At 42.9% G+C, this 16,799-nt stretch overlaps 1 protein-coding gene across 1 annotated transcript in view; it reads left to right on the top strand.

The window, feature by feature from the left end:
* The window catches only part of LOC120993678 (acetylserotonin O-methyltransferase-like), a 350,706-nt gene that overhangs the window by 260,535 nt on the left and 73,372 nt on the right, over window positions 1-16,799 (top strand). The window contains exon 5 of the mRNA XM_040422157.1: window positions 3,740-3,858. Coding sequence (XP_040278091.1) covers window positions 3,740-3,858 — 119 coding nt within the window. The remainder of the gene's footprint in view (window positions 1-3,739; window positions 3,859-16,799) is intronic.

Here is a 16,799-nt window from a genome sequence, read left to right as displayed (position 1 = left end):
TGGTTCAGAACCCGACTAGAGGGACCGCCATACTGGACTTAGTAGTCACCAATAGACCTGACAAAAGAACAGATGTGCAGGTTAAGGGACACCTGGGAAATAGTGGCCCTGAAGTAATAACCTTCCAATTATCCTTCAAACTAGCGTTTCTATAGGGAGGAACAAAATTACCAAAACTTCAAAAAAGCTAAATTTAGCCAACTAAGAGAGGCTATAGGCGTAACTAACTGGGACAAAGTCCTCAAAAATAAAAATACTGCTACAAAATTGGATATTTTTAAAAGCATCCTAAAATCTAATTGTGAGAGGTACATACCTTTATAGAAATAAAGGGTTAAGGAACAAGAAGAAACCAATGTGGATAAATAGAACTGTAAAGAAAGCAAAAAATGACAAAAAGAAAGCATTTAAATCACTTAAACAGGAGGGGATCCAGGAAGCACTGAAAAACTAAAAGAAAAAAATTAGAATATGTAAAAAATAAATAAAAGCCGCCAAACTAGAAAACGAGAGATTAATTGCCAAAGAGAGCAAAACTAACCATAAAATGTTCTTCAATTATATAAATGTTTTGGCCCTCTACAGAGCAATGAGGGGGGAGTTGCATAGAGCGATGAGGAGAAAGCAAAGCTATTAAATATTTTTTTCACCACTTTATTCACTGAGGAAAATAAACTGTCAGATGAAATGCAGAATGTAAAAGTAAATTCCCCATTAAAAGTGCCCTGTCTGACCTAGGAAGAAGTACAACAGAGACTTAAAAAGATTAAAATAGACAAATTGCCAGGACCAGATGGCATACATCCTAAAAGAATTAAGTAATGTTATAGCCAGACCCTTATTTCTGATATTTACAGACTCTATACGGACAGGGAGTGTTCCACAGGATTGGCGCATAGCAAATGTGGAGCCAATATTTAAAAAGGGTGCAAAAACAGACCCCGGAAACTATAGGCCGGTAAGTTTAACATCTGTTGTGGGTAAACTGTTTGAAGGTTTTCTAAGAGATGCTATCTTGGAGGATCTCAATGAAAACAAGCAAATAGCAACATATCAGCATAGCTTCATGAGGGATCAGTCATGTCAAACTAATTTAATCAGCTTCTACGAGAAGGTAATTCTAGACTTGACAGCGGCGAATCAATGGATGTCGTATATCGGGACTTCTCCAAAGCATTTGACACTAACACATAAAAGGTTAGTATATAAAATGAGAATGCTCGGACTGGAGAAAATGTCTGTATGTGGGTAAGTAACTGGCTCAATAATAGAAAACAGAGGGTGGTTATTAATGGTACACACTCAGATTGGGTCACTGTCACTAGTGGAGTACCTCAGGGGTCAGTTTTGGGCCCTATTCTCTTCAATATATTTATTAATGATCTTGTAGAAGGTTTGCACAGTAAAATATAAATTTTTGCAGATGACACTAAACTGTGTAAAGTAATTAACACTGAAGAGGACAATATACTGCTACAGATGGATCTGGATAGTTTAGATGCTTGGGCAGAGAAGTGGCAGATGAGGTTTAACACTGACAAATGTAAGGTTATGCACATGGGAAGGAATAATGCAAATCACCCGTGCATATTAAATGTTAAAACACTCGGTAACACTGACATGGAAAGGGACCTAGAAATTTTAATAAACCTCTAACTAAGCAGAAAAAAACAGTGTCAGGCAGCTGCTGCCAAGCACAATAAGATAATGGGTTGCATTAAAAGGGGCATAGATGCCCGTGATGAGAACATAATCCTACCACTTTACAAATCACTAGTCAGACCACACATGGAGTACTGTGTACAGTTCTGGGCTCCTGTGAACAAGGCAGACATAGAAGAGCTGGAGAAGGTTCAGATGAGGGCAAGTAAAGTAATAACTGGAATGGGGCAAATACAGTACCCTGAAAGATCATCAACATTAGGGTTATTAACTTTAGAAAAAAGACGATTGAGGGGAGATCTAATTACTATGTATAAATTTATCAGGGGACAGTACAGAGATCTCTCCCATCATCTATTTATCCCCAGGACTGTGACGAGGGGACACCCTCTGCATCTGGAGGAAAGAAGGTTTGTACACAAACATAGAAAAGCATTCTTTACGGTAAAAGCAGTGAGACTATGGCACTCTCTGCCTTAGGAGGTGGTTATGGTGAGTACAAAAAAAGAATTCAAGAGGGGCTTGGATGAATTTCTGGAGTGTAATAATATTACATGCTATAGCTACTAGAGAGCGGTCGTTGATCCAGAGTGTTATTCTGATTGCCTGATTGGAGTCGGGAAGGAATTTTTTCCCCCTTAAGTGGGGAAAATTGGCTTCTACCTCACATGTTTTTTTTTTTGCCTTCCTCTGGATCAACAAGCAGGATAACAGGCCGAACTGGATGGACAAATGTCTTTCTTCGGCCTTATATACTATTTTACTATGTTACCATAGAGTACAACCAACCGGCTAGTTAGAAGGCAGGAGGAAAATCTATAAACCATGCCTCCAAGAGTGAGAAGCTGCTACTTATGAGAAAGGCAGTTTACCAACAAGCAACACCTGAAGCAAAGGGTGTGGCATTCACCAAAACACAGAAACAATAAGATCCACAGTTAACTTGTCAATTTAACCCACAAGTTGCCAGTCTCTCCGATCTCCTGGTACCTGCCACGGGAACGTCCGTGACAGTGACGTCACCAGGCCTTACTGCTGGGTGCATGCCTCAAGGGAGAGCCCGGTACATCAGCAGATCTCCTGAAAAAAGCCTTTGCCATGGGTGATTAAGTGCAGGGCAAAGGATAGCATTGTAGCATGAAATGCTTTGATGCACTTGTCAGGGGGGCTGCCTGGGTGAAAATATGGGAATGTCCTCTGAACCTGGACAACTCCTTTAAGTACAAAATGTAACCACATACTTAGGCCTCATGCACACGACCGTATGTATTTTGCGGTCACCAAAAAACAGATCCGCAAAAAAAAACGGATGACATCCGTGTGCATTCCGTATTTTGCAGAACGGAACAGCTGGCCCCTAATAGAACAGTCCTATCCTTGTCCGTAATGTGGACAATAATACGACATGTTCTATTTTGCAGAACAGAAATATGGACATAGGGAAACGGAATGCACACGGAGTAACTTCCGTTTTTTTTGCGGACCCATTGAAATGAATGATTCCGCATACAGTCCGCAAAAAAAACAGAATGGATACGGAAAGAAAGTACGTTCGTGTGCATGAGGCCTTACTGTGATATTAAAAATATGTTAACGTAAAGTAAACCACTACGAAATTGCAACTTTCAGTCATAGAAACTCAGGGGTGGACATAAAATATGTACCAAATCCAATTAGCAACCAAAGAGGAAAACAAAATGAAAACTGTGCATAGACACCTGCAAGGTTACCGATTTCCTAGTTGAATAAACGGTTGCTAAATTTTCAAAAAACTTTTGATATGTCATAGAAACATATCAAAAGTTTAGATCAGCTGTGGTCTACATTCTCAGACCACCAGTGATCGCTATAACATAAGTCGAGAGAAGTGTGCATACTATCCCCCTACTGAGGATAGAATTAAAACATTCTAGGATTGGTGGGTGTCTCAGTGCTCAAACCCCCACTGATCAAAACTTTTGGTATATCTCTGACATAAAATGTTTTTAGTAAAGTTAGCGACCTCTTAAAAATTGAGGCATAAGAGGCTGTTCTTGTTTTTAACATAACTAATTCATTTATGATTGTTTAATATTAGATCAGAAGAGGACATGACAACTTTTATACATTTTATGGACTCAACATGGAATATTTGTGGAAAAGATATTGTACAAGCTTTTGACCTCTCTGAGTTCCACACAGTCTATGATCTTGGAGGTAATAATAATTGTTATACTATTTTACTGGTCAAGAGAATTTTATCATTGACATCTCTGTAAATAATACTTCTATAGCCATCAAACAGAGAGGTGCAGGAATAAAAATTAAAATGAAAATTAAACTCAAAAATAAAAAAACAATTATCAAACACCTCCAAACTCACCTGTGAACATGATCGGGGGAGGTAGACAATGGGTGAACCAGAAAAACACCTTGACGCGCATTTCACTCTCACGGCTTCGTCAGGAGGTCGACCCAAGTTGAATCTACAGGACGTGTCCAAGGAGTTGACTAACCAACGCAGTCATAGAAGCAACTTCTCCAGTATTTGAACACAATCTCTGCACGCCTGGATGATATTACTGTCTCTGTTTCATGTCCACAAGCTGCAGCACCAGCTCTGCAACCTCAGCCTGTTCCACCCTTTGGGGGTGCCAGTATATATCTTCCAATAGTGGCCTCTTTTTGAGAAGGTCCGGCAAGTTGCATTAAGTATGAATTGGCAGGTTGTGACCTTCCAGCTGCCCTGGATGAATTGATCTCACTGGCTACTCGCATACATCTTCCCTTCAGAAAATGCATCAGAGAATCTGCTCAAGAAAGAAGAACACCAGAACTGGTACCTCCTTTACAGAAACTTTGCTTCCTTCTTCCTCATCCCATCCTGTAGAGCTCATGCAGCTGGATAAAGCAAGTTGTCTAATGAGAAGCTCCAGCACAGATGCATCAGCAAATTGTGTCTTCTTTGTGGTGGTAAGGGTCATTTTGTCAGAAATTGTCCCCTCAAGTCAGGAAACTCCAGTGATTAGGGTCTATAGGAGAGACAACCCTAGGTGAAGATGATTTCTCTCTGAAACTGACAATTCCTGTGGTTCTGTCCTATTTTAATATCTGGTTCACTGAACTGGCCTTCCTGGACTCCAGTTCTGATAGCAATTTCTTGTGCCATGCTTTAGTGATCTGGTACGTACCCACATTATGTCAGGGAAGGTCCTTAGATGTCTTAGACGTATTGTCTGTGATGTCTTACAGAAACAATTCTATCCTGTATGCTAAAAAAGGAAAACAAATACAGCACCTACAGTACCATAGAATTTCAGTTGCAAAATCCAGTTGTGCGCACCTGGATATGTGTAGAAATAGAGGCAGCATCCCAAAAAATTATTGTCTGGTATTGGATTACCATTTGAATTAAAGCATTAATTTCTTCATTTTTTGGGGATGCTGCCTCTATTTCTACACATATCCAGGTGCGCACATCTGAATTTTGCAACTGAAATTCTATGGTATTGTAGGTGTTGTATTCGTTTTCCCTATATGGACTGCCCTGTATGCTAGAGTGTCCATGGATCTTCAGGTGAATGTTCTACATTTAGGCCCCTTTCACACGAGCAAGTATTCCGCGCGGATGCGATGCGGGAGGTGAACGTATTGCACCCGCACTGAATACCGACCCATTAATTTCTATGGGGCTGTTCACATGAGCGGGGATTTTCACCCATCACTTGTGCGTTGCGTGAAAATCGCAGCATGCTCCTCTTTGTGCGTTTTCTCATGTAACGCAGGCCCCATAGAAATGAATGGGGTTGCGTGAAAATCGCAAGCATCCGCAAGCAAGTGCGGATGCGGTGCGATTTTCACGCACGGTTGCTAGGAGATGATCGGGATGGAGACCCGATCATTATTATTTTCCCTTATAACATGGTTATAAGGGAAAATAATAGCATTCTGAATACAGAATACATAGTGAAACATCGCTGGAGGGGTTAAAAAAAAATTAAAAATAATTTAACTCACCTTAGTCCACTTGATCGCGGCCCGGCATCTCCTTCTGGCTTCATCTGATCTCTGTACAGCAACAGGACCTTTGGTGACGTCATTCCAGTCATCACATGATCCATCACATGATCTTTTACCATGGTGATGAATCATGTGATGACCGGAATGACGTCACCAAAGGTCCTGTTGCTGCACAGAGATCAGATGAAGCCAGAAGGAGATGCCAGCTATGCGATCAAGTGGACTAAGGTGAGTTAAATTATTATTTAGTTATTTTTTAACCCCTCCAGCGATGTTTTACTATGCATTCTGTATTCAGAATGCTATTATTTTCCCTTATAACCATGTTATAAGGGAAAATAATACAATCTACAGAACACCGATCCCAAGCCCGAACTTCTGTGAAGAAGTTCGGGTTTGGGTACCAAACACGCGCGATTTTTCTCACGCGAGTGCAAAACGCATTACAATGTTTTGCACTCGTGCGGAAAAATCGCGGGTGTTCCCGTAACGCACCCGCACATTTTCCCGCAACGCCCGTGTGAAAGAGGCCTTAGAGATCTCTTAGAAAAAAGGAAATTATACAGTGGCTCACCAGTCTGGTTCCAATGGAATTACCCACTGCCAAATATTATATACAAAAAATGTGTTATACTTACAGGAATCTCAATCTATATATTCATAATGTACATCCCATATTTATTATTAAAAATATTAAGAATAATAAAACAATTCATGAATATGTAAGATAAGTAAAACATGGATAAGGACAATTCATAAATGCATAAAGTCAAACTAATTTCCTAAAATTTTAAATATTAGAAGCAATAAGCTCATGGGTACCCTGGTGTGAAATTGTCAGTGGTCTATGGGATTCCCACATTGACCTAGATCCTCATATACAGTATATAATCCCATAGAGCAGTGGCAATTACCCGAAAATATAGATGTAGATAACACAGGTAATTAACCCAACAGATATAGAAAAGAAACAAATATATATGTTTTTTTTTTTTTAAATAGTCCCAAAATTAATCCATATTAGTCTTGTTAGTTGTATTAGTACACAGGGGTGTAGCTATAGGTGAAGCAGGGGAAGTGGCTGCTTTGGGGCCCTGACCCAGAAGGGGCCCATCCAGGAGGAGGAGGACTAAAAGATTTTGTCAGGGCCCCCTCAACAGTATTACACAATAAAATTATATAGAGTGGCAGTATAGATGGATGGAACAGCTGCTGGGCCTGATCTGAGAGAGTGATCTTTACTAGCCACAGGAATGGGGTCGGCATGAAAGGAAGGGGATATGAAAAAATTACCGGGGGAGGGGGCCCCATTTCTAGCTACGCCACTGTAAGTACATGATTATTGCCCAATATATAAAGATGATAAGTACTTAAAAAATGGAAATAATATTATTGTATATTTGAAAAATTGTTCATAGAGGTCTACAGTATAAAAGATTCAGAGGATTACACGTGAGAGGTGCCAATGTTAGGTTAGGCTACTTTCACACTAGCGTTCGGGGCTCTGCTTGTGAGTTCTGTTTGAAGGCTCTCACAAGCGGCCCCGAACGCATCCTTACTGCCCAAATGCATTCTGAGTGGATGCGGATCTGCTCAGAATGCATCAGTCTTGCACCGTTTGGCCTCCGCTCCGCTCAGCAGGCGGACACCCGAACGCTGCTTGCAGCGTTCGGGTGTCCGCCTGGCCGTGCGGAGGCAAACGGATCCGTCCAGACTTACAATGTAAGTCAATGGGGACGGATCCGTTTGAAGTCGACACAATATGGCTCATTTTTCAAACGGATCCGTCCCCCATTGTCTTTCAATGTAAAGTCTGGACGGATCCGTCTGAACAACTTTCACACTTAGAATTTTTTCTAAACTATAATGCAGACGGATCCGTTCTGAACGGATCCGTCTGTGCAGACACCAGACGGATCCGCTCTGAACGCAAGTGTGAAAGTAGCCTTAGCAGTTACAGTATTATGTAGAAATAATACCAGTATTTTGTAGCTGATATACTGCCAATATTGTGTTGCTAATGAATGTGTATAATAAAGCAGATATATTTTGATTGTACTTATCTGCCTTCTGTATAGATTATTTGGCAGTGGTTCGCTGCTGCCAATGTGGCCTGGTGCTCTGGAGTCCCACGTGGTAACTGAACGCCCCCCCCATAAGTGTTGTCTGGCCTAGGTTGCTTGCACTCAATGGGATGTACCTTGGGGTCTCACGTGGTGGCTCTCGTCCTCCGCCACTTGCCAGCTATTCAATCTCACCTCTCCTCAGAAAGTTATCAATCTCTTCTTCAAGCACTGGTGGATCCAGGGGGGAGCAACGGGTCAATTGGCCCCCCGCCCCTGAAAATATAGTGAGAGAGTGGGCGCCGCTCCGTTCGCCCGCTGTGGCCCTGTTACCTTCTCCCGCACTGTATGGTAATTGCTACTATCGGAACACCAGGGAGGAGTCTGCCATGTTTCTCCCTGGGGGTTCCTTCTCCCTAGCTATATCGCTGTCCAATCGCAGCGCAGAGATCACAGCCAGAGAGAAAAAAAACTCCCAAGCCGTGAGCTCTGCGCTGCGATTGGAAAGAGCTACAGCCAGGGAGAAGGAACGCCCAGGGAGAAACAGGGCAGACTCCTCCCTGGTGTTCAGATAGTAGCAATTAACATACAGCACGGTAGAAGGTAACAGGGCCACAGCGGGCGAACGGAGCGGCACCCAGGGATAATAGTAAGTGCAGTGAGATCCCTTGGCGCCGCGCCGCATATACAGATAGTTATCTTACAATGTTTGGACCCCTAAAATGTCCTCTTTAATCCGTTTTTCTGGGTCCCTTCACATACACTGGCGTGGCGGCACCGGCGACATTGGTAGCCCGCCCTGTCCCTTCCACCCCCCCTCCTCCGTGCATCTTACTGCCAGCCAGCCAGAATCAAGCCGGTACGATCCGGCGCCGTTCTAATTATGCCCGCCTACCAAGGCCCGGGAACTGGAAGTCCAGAACAGAGGAGTCGGGACAGGGACGGGACCTCATCTCACGGGTTGCGGACAACTGCGGCAGTGCCAGTGACCGTCTGACAGACTGTGCCGCTCCTGAGACCAGGCTCTGGATCCACCACTGGCTTCAAGTATATTTTCAGCATAGTAGAGACTGGCACTCACTATGTGGATCACTGAGGAACTGAGGAGCCACTGAGGAAGAGGAGTGAAGTCCTCGAAACGCGTCTGGCATGGAAATCCCTGTTGCAAGTGTTAATCCGGACATGAGAAAGATCATCTGATTGACTTTTCAAATTTGGAGCGCTCCATTTCTCCCATCCTGCTATGCGCACTAGCACATTAGACACCGGAACAAAGTAACGAAGTCCCGCGATAACTCTGCAGGAACACGTGACCTAGAACAGAGTACGAGGACGCCGGAAGGCAGTGCAACAGCGCGGTGTGGAAGGCAGGTGAACGAGAGGACCGGACATCTGCAGATACCGGTAAGCAACATCTCTCCATAGCCTGGGACCACCGCACACAACCCATTACGGTGGGGAAAGACTGAACGCCACAATTGGTGGATTGTATGCCATCGAGATCTGAATCACAGACTCGTAAGTAGTCAGTACTGTCCGGACGTTCATTGCTGGTATTCAAAGGAACATTGTCCCAGATTGAAATATTATATCATGGACTCTCCAATTTAAACCAGTTGCACATGTTATCCATCTCGGACCGTTAGACAAGTGGAAATCTTATTGAGTTTTTAGGGGGTTATTTGACATTTTTAGATTGTATGTAACATTATCATGTATTCACTTCTGATTCAGACATATGTCACATTTTTAAATATTAAAAGCTGATGTTGTGATCCACATAGTGAGTGCCAGTCTCTACTATCCAAATTTTCCCTTCACTTTGACTGATTGGGCGATCAGCCTCTGACTAGAGCACCTTGACCATACTGAGAAAGGTGGTGAGCTATCCACAAACACATATCTTCATATTTTCAGCATAGGTTTTGGATTTAGTCCAGCCTCCAAACGCTTCACCTGCATCGGCAAAAGTCAACCTCATATCTTGGAGGATTTTAATGACAACTCTCCATTTTTCATTGTTTATGCTCAGCAGCTATGGATTTCTCTTCCCACTATCCTGAAGAAAGATCCTGAGCACTTGCTGACAGCATCAAGGCAGCAGTCCTTCTTAGAAGATTCCTCCTTCAGTCTTGACCAAGGGCATGGCCATCATAGTAGTGCTGCTTTTCCACTCCACCCTGACTGTGGCCTTCTCTTTCATATGATGCACCTCCTGCTGCCTGTAGGGTGCGCACGTGTGTTCTCTCTGGCTCTTAAAAGGGCCAGCAGGTGCACAGCCAGGTTTCTGCGTACCTCACTAGGGTTTTTAAGGCACCATCCCCCGTGTAAAGGTGCCTGAATAATAATTTTTCTAGCTTGCTAGTTTCCTGCAAAGTTTCCTGAGGATAAGTCATCAATATTAAAATCCCAGAAAACCTGTTTAATTCTTGTGCTGAATGTTTGTGCTGAGCTTGGTTCTGATGTCATATTTATGTTATTAGATTAGTTCTAGTACTGTGTTTATGTAATGGAATTGGTATGGCACTGTACCTTAAATAAGAGATCATGGTCTATTATTAAAGCCATGTCTCTCAAAAGGTCACTCCCATTTTTGTTGCCACCTGCTTCATGAGTATCACTCTGTGAAGGGCTTTCCCAGTTTGGCATCAATATTTTTTATTGTTTTATTACAAAAACAAATCCTAGGTTATCAGGCCACTGACTAAACATAAAAACTCCCTAGCTATCAAGCTCTAGGGGTACTTTCTAGAACATCAAACACATATTTGGGGGCATTTACTAATGTTTTTGCAACAAAAAAATTGCTTAAAATTTGCCGAAAATAAAAAAGATATTACTTGTGCCAAATATATCAAGTTCTTTCTCCTTTTTTTCTCTCTTGAAAGAATCAATTTCACCAGAAAAAATGTTTGTACTCCTAAGTATGTCTGGCTAGCAAACTGGTGTATGTTATACCTCATTTAAAGTGGTGAATAACAAAAAGGAACAAATAGCAGTGTATATAAAAAAAATTAAGTGGTGTAAAAATGAAGTAGGATAAAAATAAATAAAACCTAGTATAGCACATGTGATATTTGCGATTTTTATTAAAGAAGGTCAAAATTCTGCACAGGGACAAATCAGGTTTTGTCAAGAGATGCAAAACAGGCATGAAATGTCATATTTAATACGGATGGAGTAGAGTTAACACTCCTGTTTTCTGAGATTTCTGAGTTGTGTTTATCTAATCTAAGCAAACACCTTCAATTGCTTTTCAATGGCTTTTTTCTCAAGATAACGCGATGAGTTAAGAAATTTGAGTTAAGAGCTGGAGTGCTAACCCTGCTACATCTGTATATGGAGTAATTTGTTGCAAATGGGGCTTAAGACAAAAAAAGGTAGTTTTCAGTCTGGAATTAAATTTTATAATAAATGTGCGCCAAATGATAAATAAGGCAGATGAAGCACCACTTTTGATTGTTGGAGTGATGGGTTTTTGGTGCTAATACCAACATTATTGATAAATCTCTCTCATTGTACACAGCAGTTATCATGATGGCTCTCAGGCTGAAAATGCCTGACTTCTCCAGAAAGGAAGCCTTGTGTGAGCAACCCACATCTTATTCAAAGAGCCCTCACATACTGTATGTCAACTAATGAGGTTAATTAATCAGCCCAAACTGAATGTCCTCACTATGAAGTGGAGTCTTCTCTTATCTTTCGGATCCAGAAACCCATTAACTTTTTTAGGCCTTTTATGCTAAAAATTTAAAAATAACACTTACAGTATCTAGCAAAGCACCCTTGTCAACATGGCAGATGATATGAAATGCACCACTGGTGTACATCATTTAATGTGTGCTGCCTTTGCAATGAGCAGGACACTGGGTCAGTGGGCATGCTATGCAGTGGGTCAGTATTTATGTATATAAGTTCGTGACGCCAGTTGCAGCTTGCGCAGGTACTGTAGCAGGGCCCTTTAAGATGTTATGAACACACGTACTAGGTAAGGAATGCCAGAGGGGGAGATTGTCTCTGTATAGTGTCAACGGTGTCTCCTACCTGTGGTACGGCTGGACTCCTGTATCCTGGCTCACATGCAACAAAATTGAGTGCTGTTAATAGGAGTAATGGAGGAATGATTGAATTCCACACAGATAATAGGGTCCAACTTGTCTTTACTTGATGTTATAATATGCAGCTTTTGATCCATACAATGTACAGCAATAGTCTAGGATCCCAGCAGGTATTGGCAATATGTGGCAGGAATTCTATATATATATTCTGCATCTGAACATACGCCTATTAGAATCTGGCAGGTATCTATCTTCTGCTCTGTCTGTGGTCTGCTTGATATGGGCCTGACTAGCTGTGGAGGTACTTATCTTCTCCTTGTCTTGGAATCTGTACTCACAGGACTGCTCGCAGGGTATGGTGGTTTCGTCCTGGAGATCTGATAGTTCTGTAGTTGGCTGCTTCCTTGGTCTACCAGCTGAGGTAAGGGACTCAGGCTGGGAAGGTTGATCTTGGGCCTCAGCAGAGGCTTGGATCCTTGGTTGGGGTCCCTGTTTCTGAGAGCTCCTATTCACACAGCCCACCCCAACAGGGGGTGGCTGGTACACTGCCTAGAACTTTCTTTCCTCCCTCTGAAGTAGGATGTGGGAACATTCCACTCCTCCTCAGATAGGGGGGAGCTAGCCTGGAATGAACTATTCCAGTCTAGGTCTACTAACTAGCTATGGTCTACTTACATATTGCTGCCACCTGCTGGTGTACATGGAAATTACAGCAAATACATATTAAACAGTCATAGCAATATATAAGTTGATAATGCACAGCCATATTACACTAGTTGACAATACATTAACACTTGACATTATTGTAGCAGGGATACAGAAGTTTAGTGACATACTTCAGGATGTTACACTTTCTCATCCCTTGCTTCTGATTATATGTGCAGCGAGCCCATGGAGAGCTAATGAAGAGGATGGGAGTAGTACCGACCCAGATGAGGTGTTATATCATGGTGTACTCCCTATAGCAGTTTCTCTCTGGGGATCAGAAAAGTGGAAATATAGTTTGAATAATAAAGCCAAAAGTGAACAGTCTCTTTTTACTAAGTGCAAATTATAACTTATATGGAAAAAACGGCTGGCACTCACTATGTGGTTCACATCAAACAACAATTTATTAACCGCTAATTCAACAATGGAATAATAGCAGCAATGCATACAATATTACAGTTAAGACATAGATGTTAAAAAACCCCTAAAAAAAATAAATAATATAAAATACGATGCACTGATGGTAACAGTATTTGCAGAAAACACACTAGAATATAATCTCCTGAAAATATATTGGACAACAGTAATCCTTTGCCTGATGGCAGTGTGTATCCAAATCAGCTGTATCAGGGATACTGTCTCTTTAGGTAGAGAATATAGCCAAGTCCACAGGCTGTATTGCTTACCCACATGGACGAGTCTCCGGCAGTCTGGTTCAGCCGCTCGTTGCACCGCTCACTCTATTTTTTTAGGGGTTTTTTAACATCTATGTCTTAACTGTAATATTGTATGCATTGCTGCTATTATTCCATTGTTGAATTAGCGGTTAATAAATTGTTGTTTGATGTGAACCACATAGTGAGTGCCAGACGTTTTTTCCATATTTACTTATCTTTCCTGGACTGACTGAGTGAACAGTCTTTCGGCTAGAGCACCCCTACCTTATTGAGGAGGGTGGTGAGATATCCACATACTTTTCACAAATTATAACTTATGGTACAACCAATAGCAGCAGATTCAATGTGCAATTTCTTGCACCAGTTGAGGAGATATGTCTTTTGATGTCTTCAAATGGTTGCTTGTGCTTATAGGTGTCCACTGTCAAGTTCAGACTGGAACTTTAACTGGCTTAGTGGTGATTTTGGGTGAATGATGTATGAGCTGTAGTCTCTGACCTTGCAGCAGTGTCTGAAATTCAGAATTTTGTTGATTACTCTGTTGTCTTGTCTTTCAAGTGTTTTCTTGAGGAGGGGTTGAGTTGTCTCTCTGGAGAATATTTACAAGGAGATGGAGCTCTGCAGTATGCTTCATTTCCCTTCAAAGACTACACAGCAACTCCCCCTCCTGGCAATATGCAGGATCAGCCCACTCCTATCAAGAGGTGAGGGTGGTTAGCCCAGTTCTTTCCAACCATTTGCCAACAATACCTCCTACTGGTGTGCACGGCCAAAACATAAAGTTACCATACAATACATAACTATGTCCCATCGAAGCAGAGAATTCGTTGAAGAAATGGCAGGAAATGACAATCTGCCATTTCTTGACATCTGTATATCTAGAGACAGGGAGGGAGGTCTCCAGACAACTATATTTCGTAAAGAGACATCAACGAATTCTCTGCTTCGATGGGACAGCTGTCATCCTGTCCCATTGAAGCGAGGTATCCCTGTTGGCCAATACCTGAGACTCAGGCGGAATTGCTCGGAACCGCATGAATTTAAACGCCAAGCACAGGAGCTGAGAGAGCGCTTCCGGGCACGGGGATACCCTGATAATATACTAAGAAAAGCATATCAGAGAGCACAACAGGAGGCACGTACCACACTCCTACATCCCGTGAAAGGAGCCAAAACTGAACCACAAAAGTCCCTACGAATCATTGGCACTTATGATTCAGCGGCCAGGGAAATTAAGGAGATTTTGGACCGGAACTGGGATACTCTCCGGATGGATCCAGATCTAGCAGATGTAATTAGCATTCATCCATCAGTGACTTTTAGGAGGGGAACTAACCTCAGAGATTTATTTGTTCATAGTCATTATAGCCCCCCCAAGAAAAGAACGTGGCTAGACAAACCAGTATACGGATGTTTCAAGTGCGGCCGCTGCAGTTTTTGCAAATTTGTCACCCAGACTAAAACAGTGATATTTGACTCCATAGGCTTTACTCACCAAATACGTGATTTCATAAACTGCCGCACGGTAGAAGTAATCTACCTGCTCACCTGTGAGTGTGGTATCAGATACGTGGGTAAGACCCGTAGGGAGCTACGGATACGTATAGGTGAGCACTTGGGTGACATCCGTAACAAGAGAGATACCCCGGTAGCGAGACACATGCACTCGGTCCATGATGGACGTGCATCAGGGGTTACATTTATTGGTTTGGAGGTGATCAAGAAGCCACTACGGGGAGGGGACTGGGACAAAAAAATTCTCCAGAGGGAGTGTTGGTGGATATTCAAGCTGAGGACTACCAACCCCCTTGGCTTGAACGACCAACTGCATCTTGGCTGCTTTCTGTAATCCCTATTATATCCGTGTCACATGTGTCTCAAACGTACATGTAGATCTCCTCTGTATAGTCTGGACAGGAGGCGCATTGCCTTTAAACTGACCGTCATCTGTCCTCTGGACCTGATCTGAGACGACCTGCATATCTGTATACCCGTCTCAGGCTGATAACACCACCGTTTTGCTCATCTCCACCCTCTTGCTATATGTGCGAATCTTAGTTATGATTGCACTGCTAGAGTTGAGCAGTATACATAATAAAATTCATATAATAAGTTGAAAACATTATTGCTTATCTTTAATGTCATGGCACTCCATCTAGACCCAGTAGTTAATCTGTTATGAATGCCCCTTTTAGGTCCCACACATGGATTGATGTACATTTCCATCACCAATATCAGTGCAGGGTTGGTAGTAGGAGTTACCTTGCTTTACCAGTGACTCCTCCCACCTCCGCTGCTTCCATCGGACGGCCGACGCAGCGTTCCGCTCTGACCACGCCCCCTGATTCAGTGACGCGGCTGTGGCTGCACGTCGTAACGGCCGCCTTTTCTACCAGTGCGCATGTGCAAGAGGGGGTGGCCGACCGCGTCAGGCGATACACTAGCAATCGCATGTGCGGTGGCCACGCCCCTTAAACAGACGCAAGGCCAGCCCTTTCTGCCCATTTAAAGGGTTTCTGTCACCCCATTAAACCGTTTTTTTTTTTTTTCTTTAATAATAATCCCTATAGTGCGATCTCATGATACCTAATCAAATTAATAATTTTGGTTCAGTAGATTTTGGTAAAAAACGATTTTTAAAATATGCTAATTACCTTGCTACCAGCAAGTAGGGCGGCTACTTGCTGGTAGCAGCCGCATCCTCCGATGGTAATGACGCCCCCTCGGCATGCTGATTGACAGGGCCAGGGAAGGTAATCCTTCTCTGCTGGCGCTGTTAGAATTTGAAATCTCGCGCCTGCGCCGTACCTGGCTTCAATCGGCGCAGGCGCACTGAGAGGCGGCCGCTCTGCTCGACCGCTCCATCCTCAATGCGCCTGCGTCGATGACGTCATCGCATACACCCGGAAGAGAAGACGGCGACTGACGGTCGCAACCAGGTTCAAAGATATCAAAGGTTGTTATATATATTCATTAATGAAACGCGTAGGGACCATGAATATATCCCCACATTAGTCCTTGGGACTTTGAATATATCTTTACATTAGTCCTTAGGGACTCCTTCCCCCTTTACCAACTCTACCATCCTGATAGTCATATCCCCTTTAAGGCCTCTTTCCCTTCTTTCACAGGGCCATCTAGGGTGCATTTTTCAGGGTCAGGTTCCGGACGGGGCCACCCCTTGCGGGGCCAGGACCTCGTGTTAGGAGGTTAGGGCACAACAGGCCAAGTAGGGCAATAACAGGGTTAGACTTTTTCCCTGTGGCCCTCAGCCATCAAGACCTAACCGACTGACGGTCGCAACCAGGTTCAAAGATATCTTCTTTTGAACAGTGGACTACACGGTCCGGGATTTCCTTTACCGGTAAGACCTACCCTGCATTTTTTGCCTATTGGCATACTAGTAGACCTTGGGTACACCGCCCAGGGCTTCTAAATAGTGTATATGTTTTTTGGTCACCTCCACTTTTGCTCCTATCTATGGGCATACATGGACCTGACCTATAAGTGACCTTACTATTGTTTGTTATTATTTATGTGGTTTGTCTGGTAGGGGCTCACCATCTTAGTTTTTAATCGTCCTAATAAAACACAGATTTTAATACGTTACTGCCCCTTTCTCTTACACTAAA

Source organism: Bufo bufo, chromosome 3 (genome assembly GCF_905171765.1).
Source record: "Bufo bufo chromosome 3, aBufBuf1.1, whole genome shotgun sequence".
In the NCBI taxonomy this organism is placed as follows: domain Eukaryota; kingdom Metazoa; phylum Chordata; class Amphibia; order Anura; family Bufonidae; genus Bufo; species Bufo bufo.
This window is presented reverse-complemented; position numbering and strand designations above follow the sequence as displayed.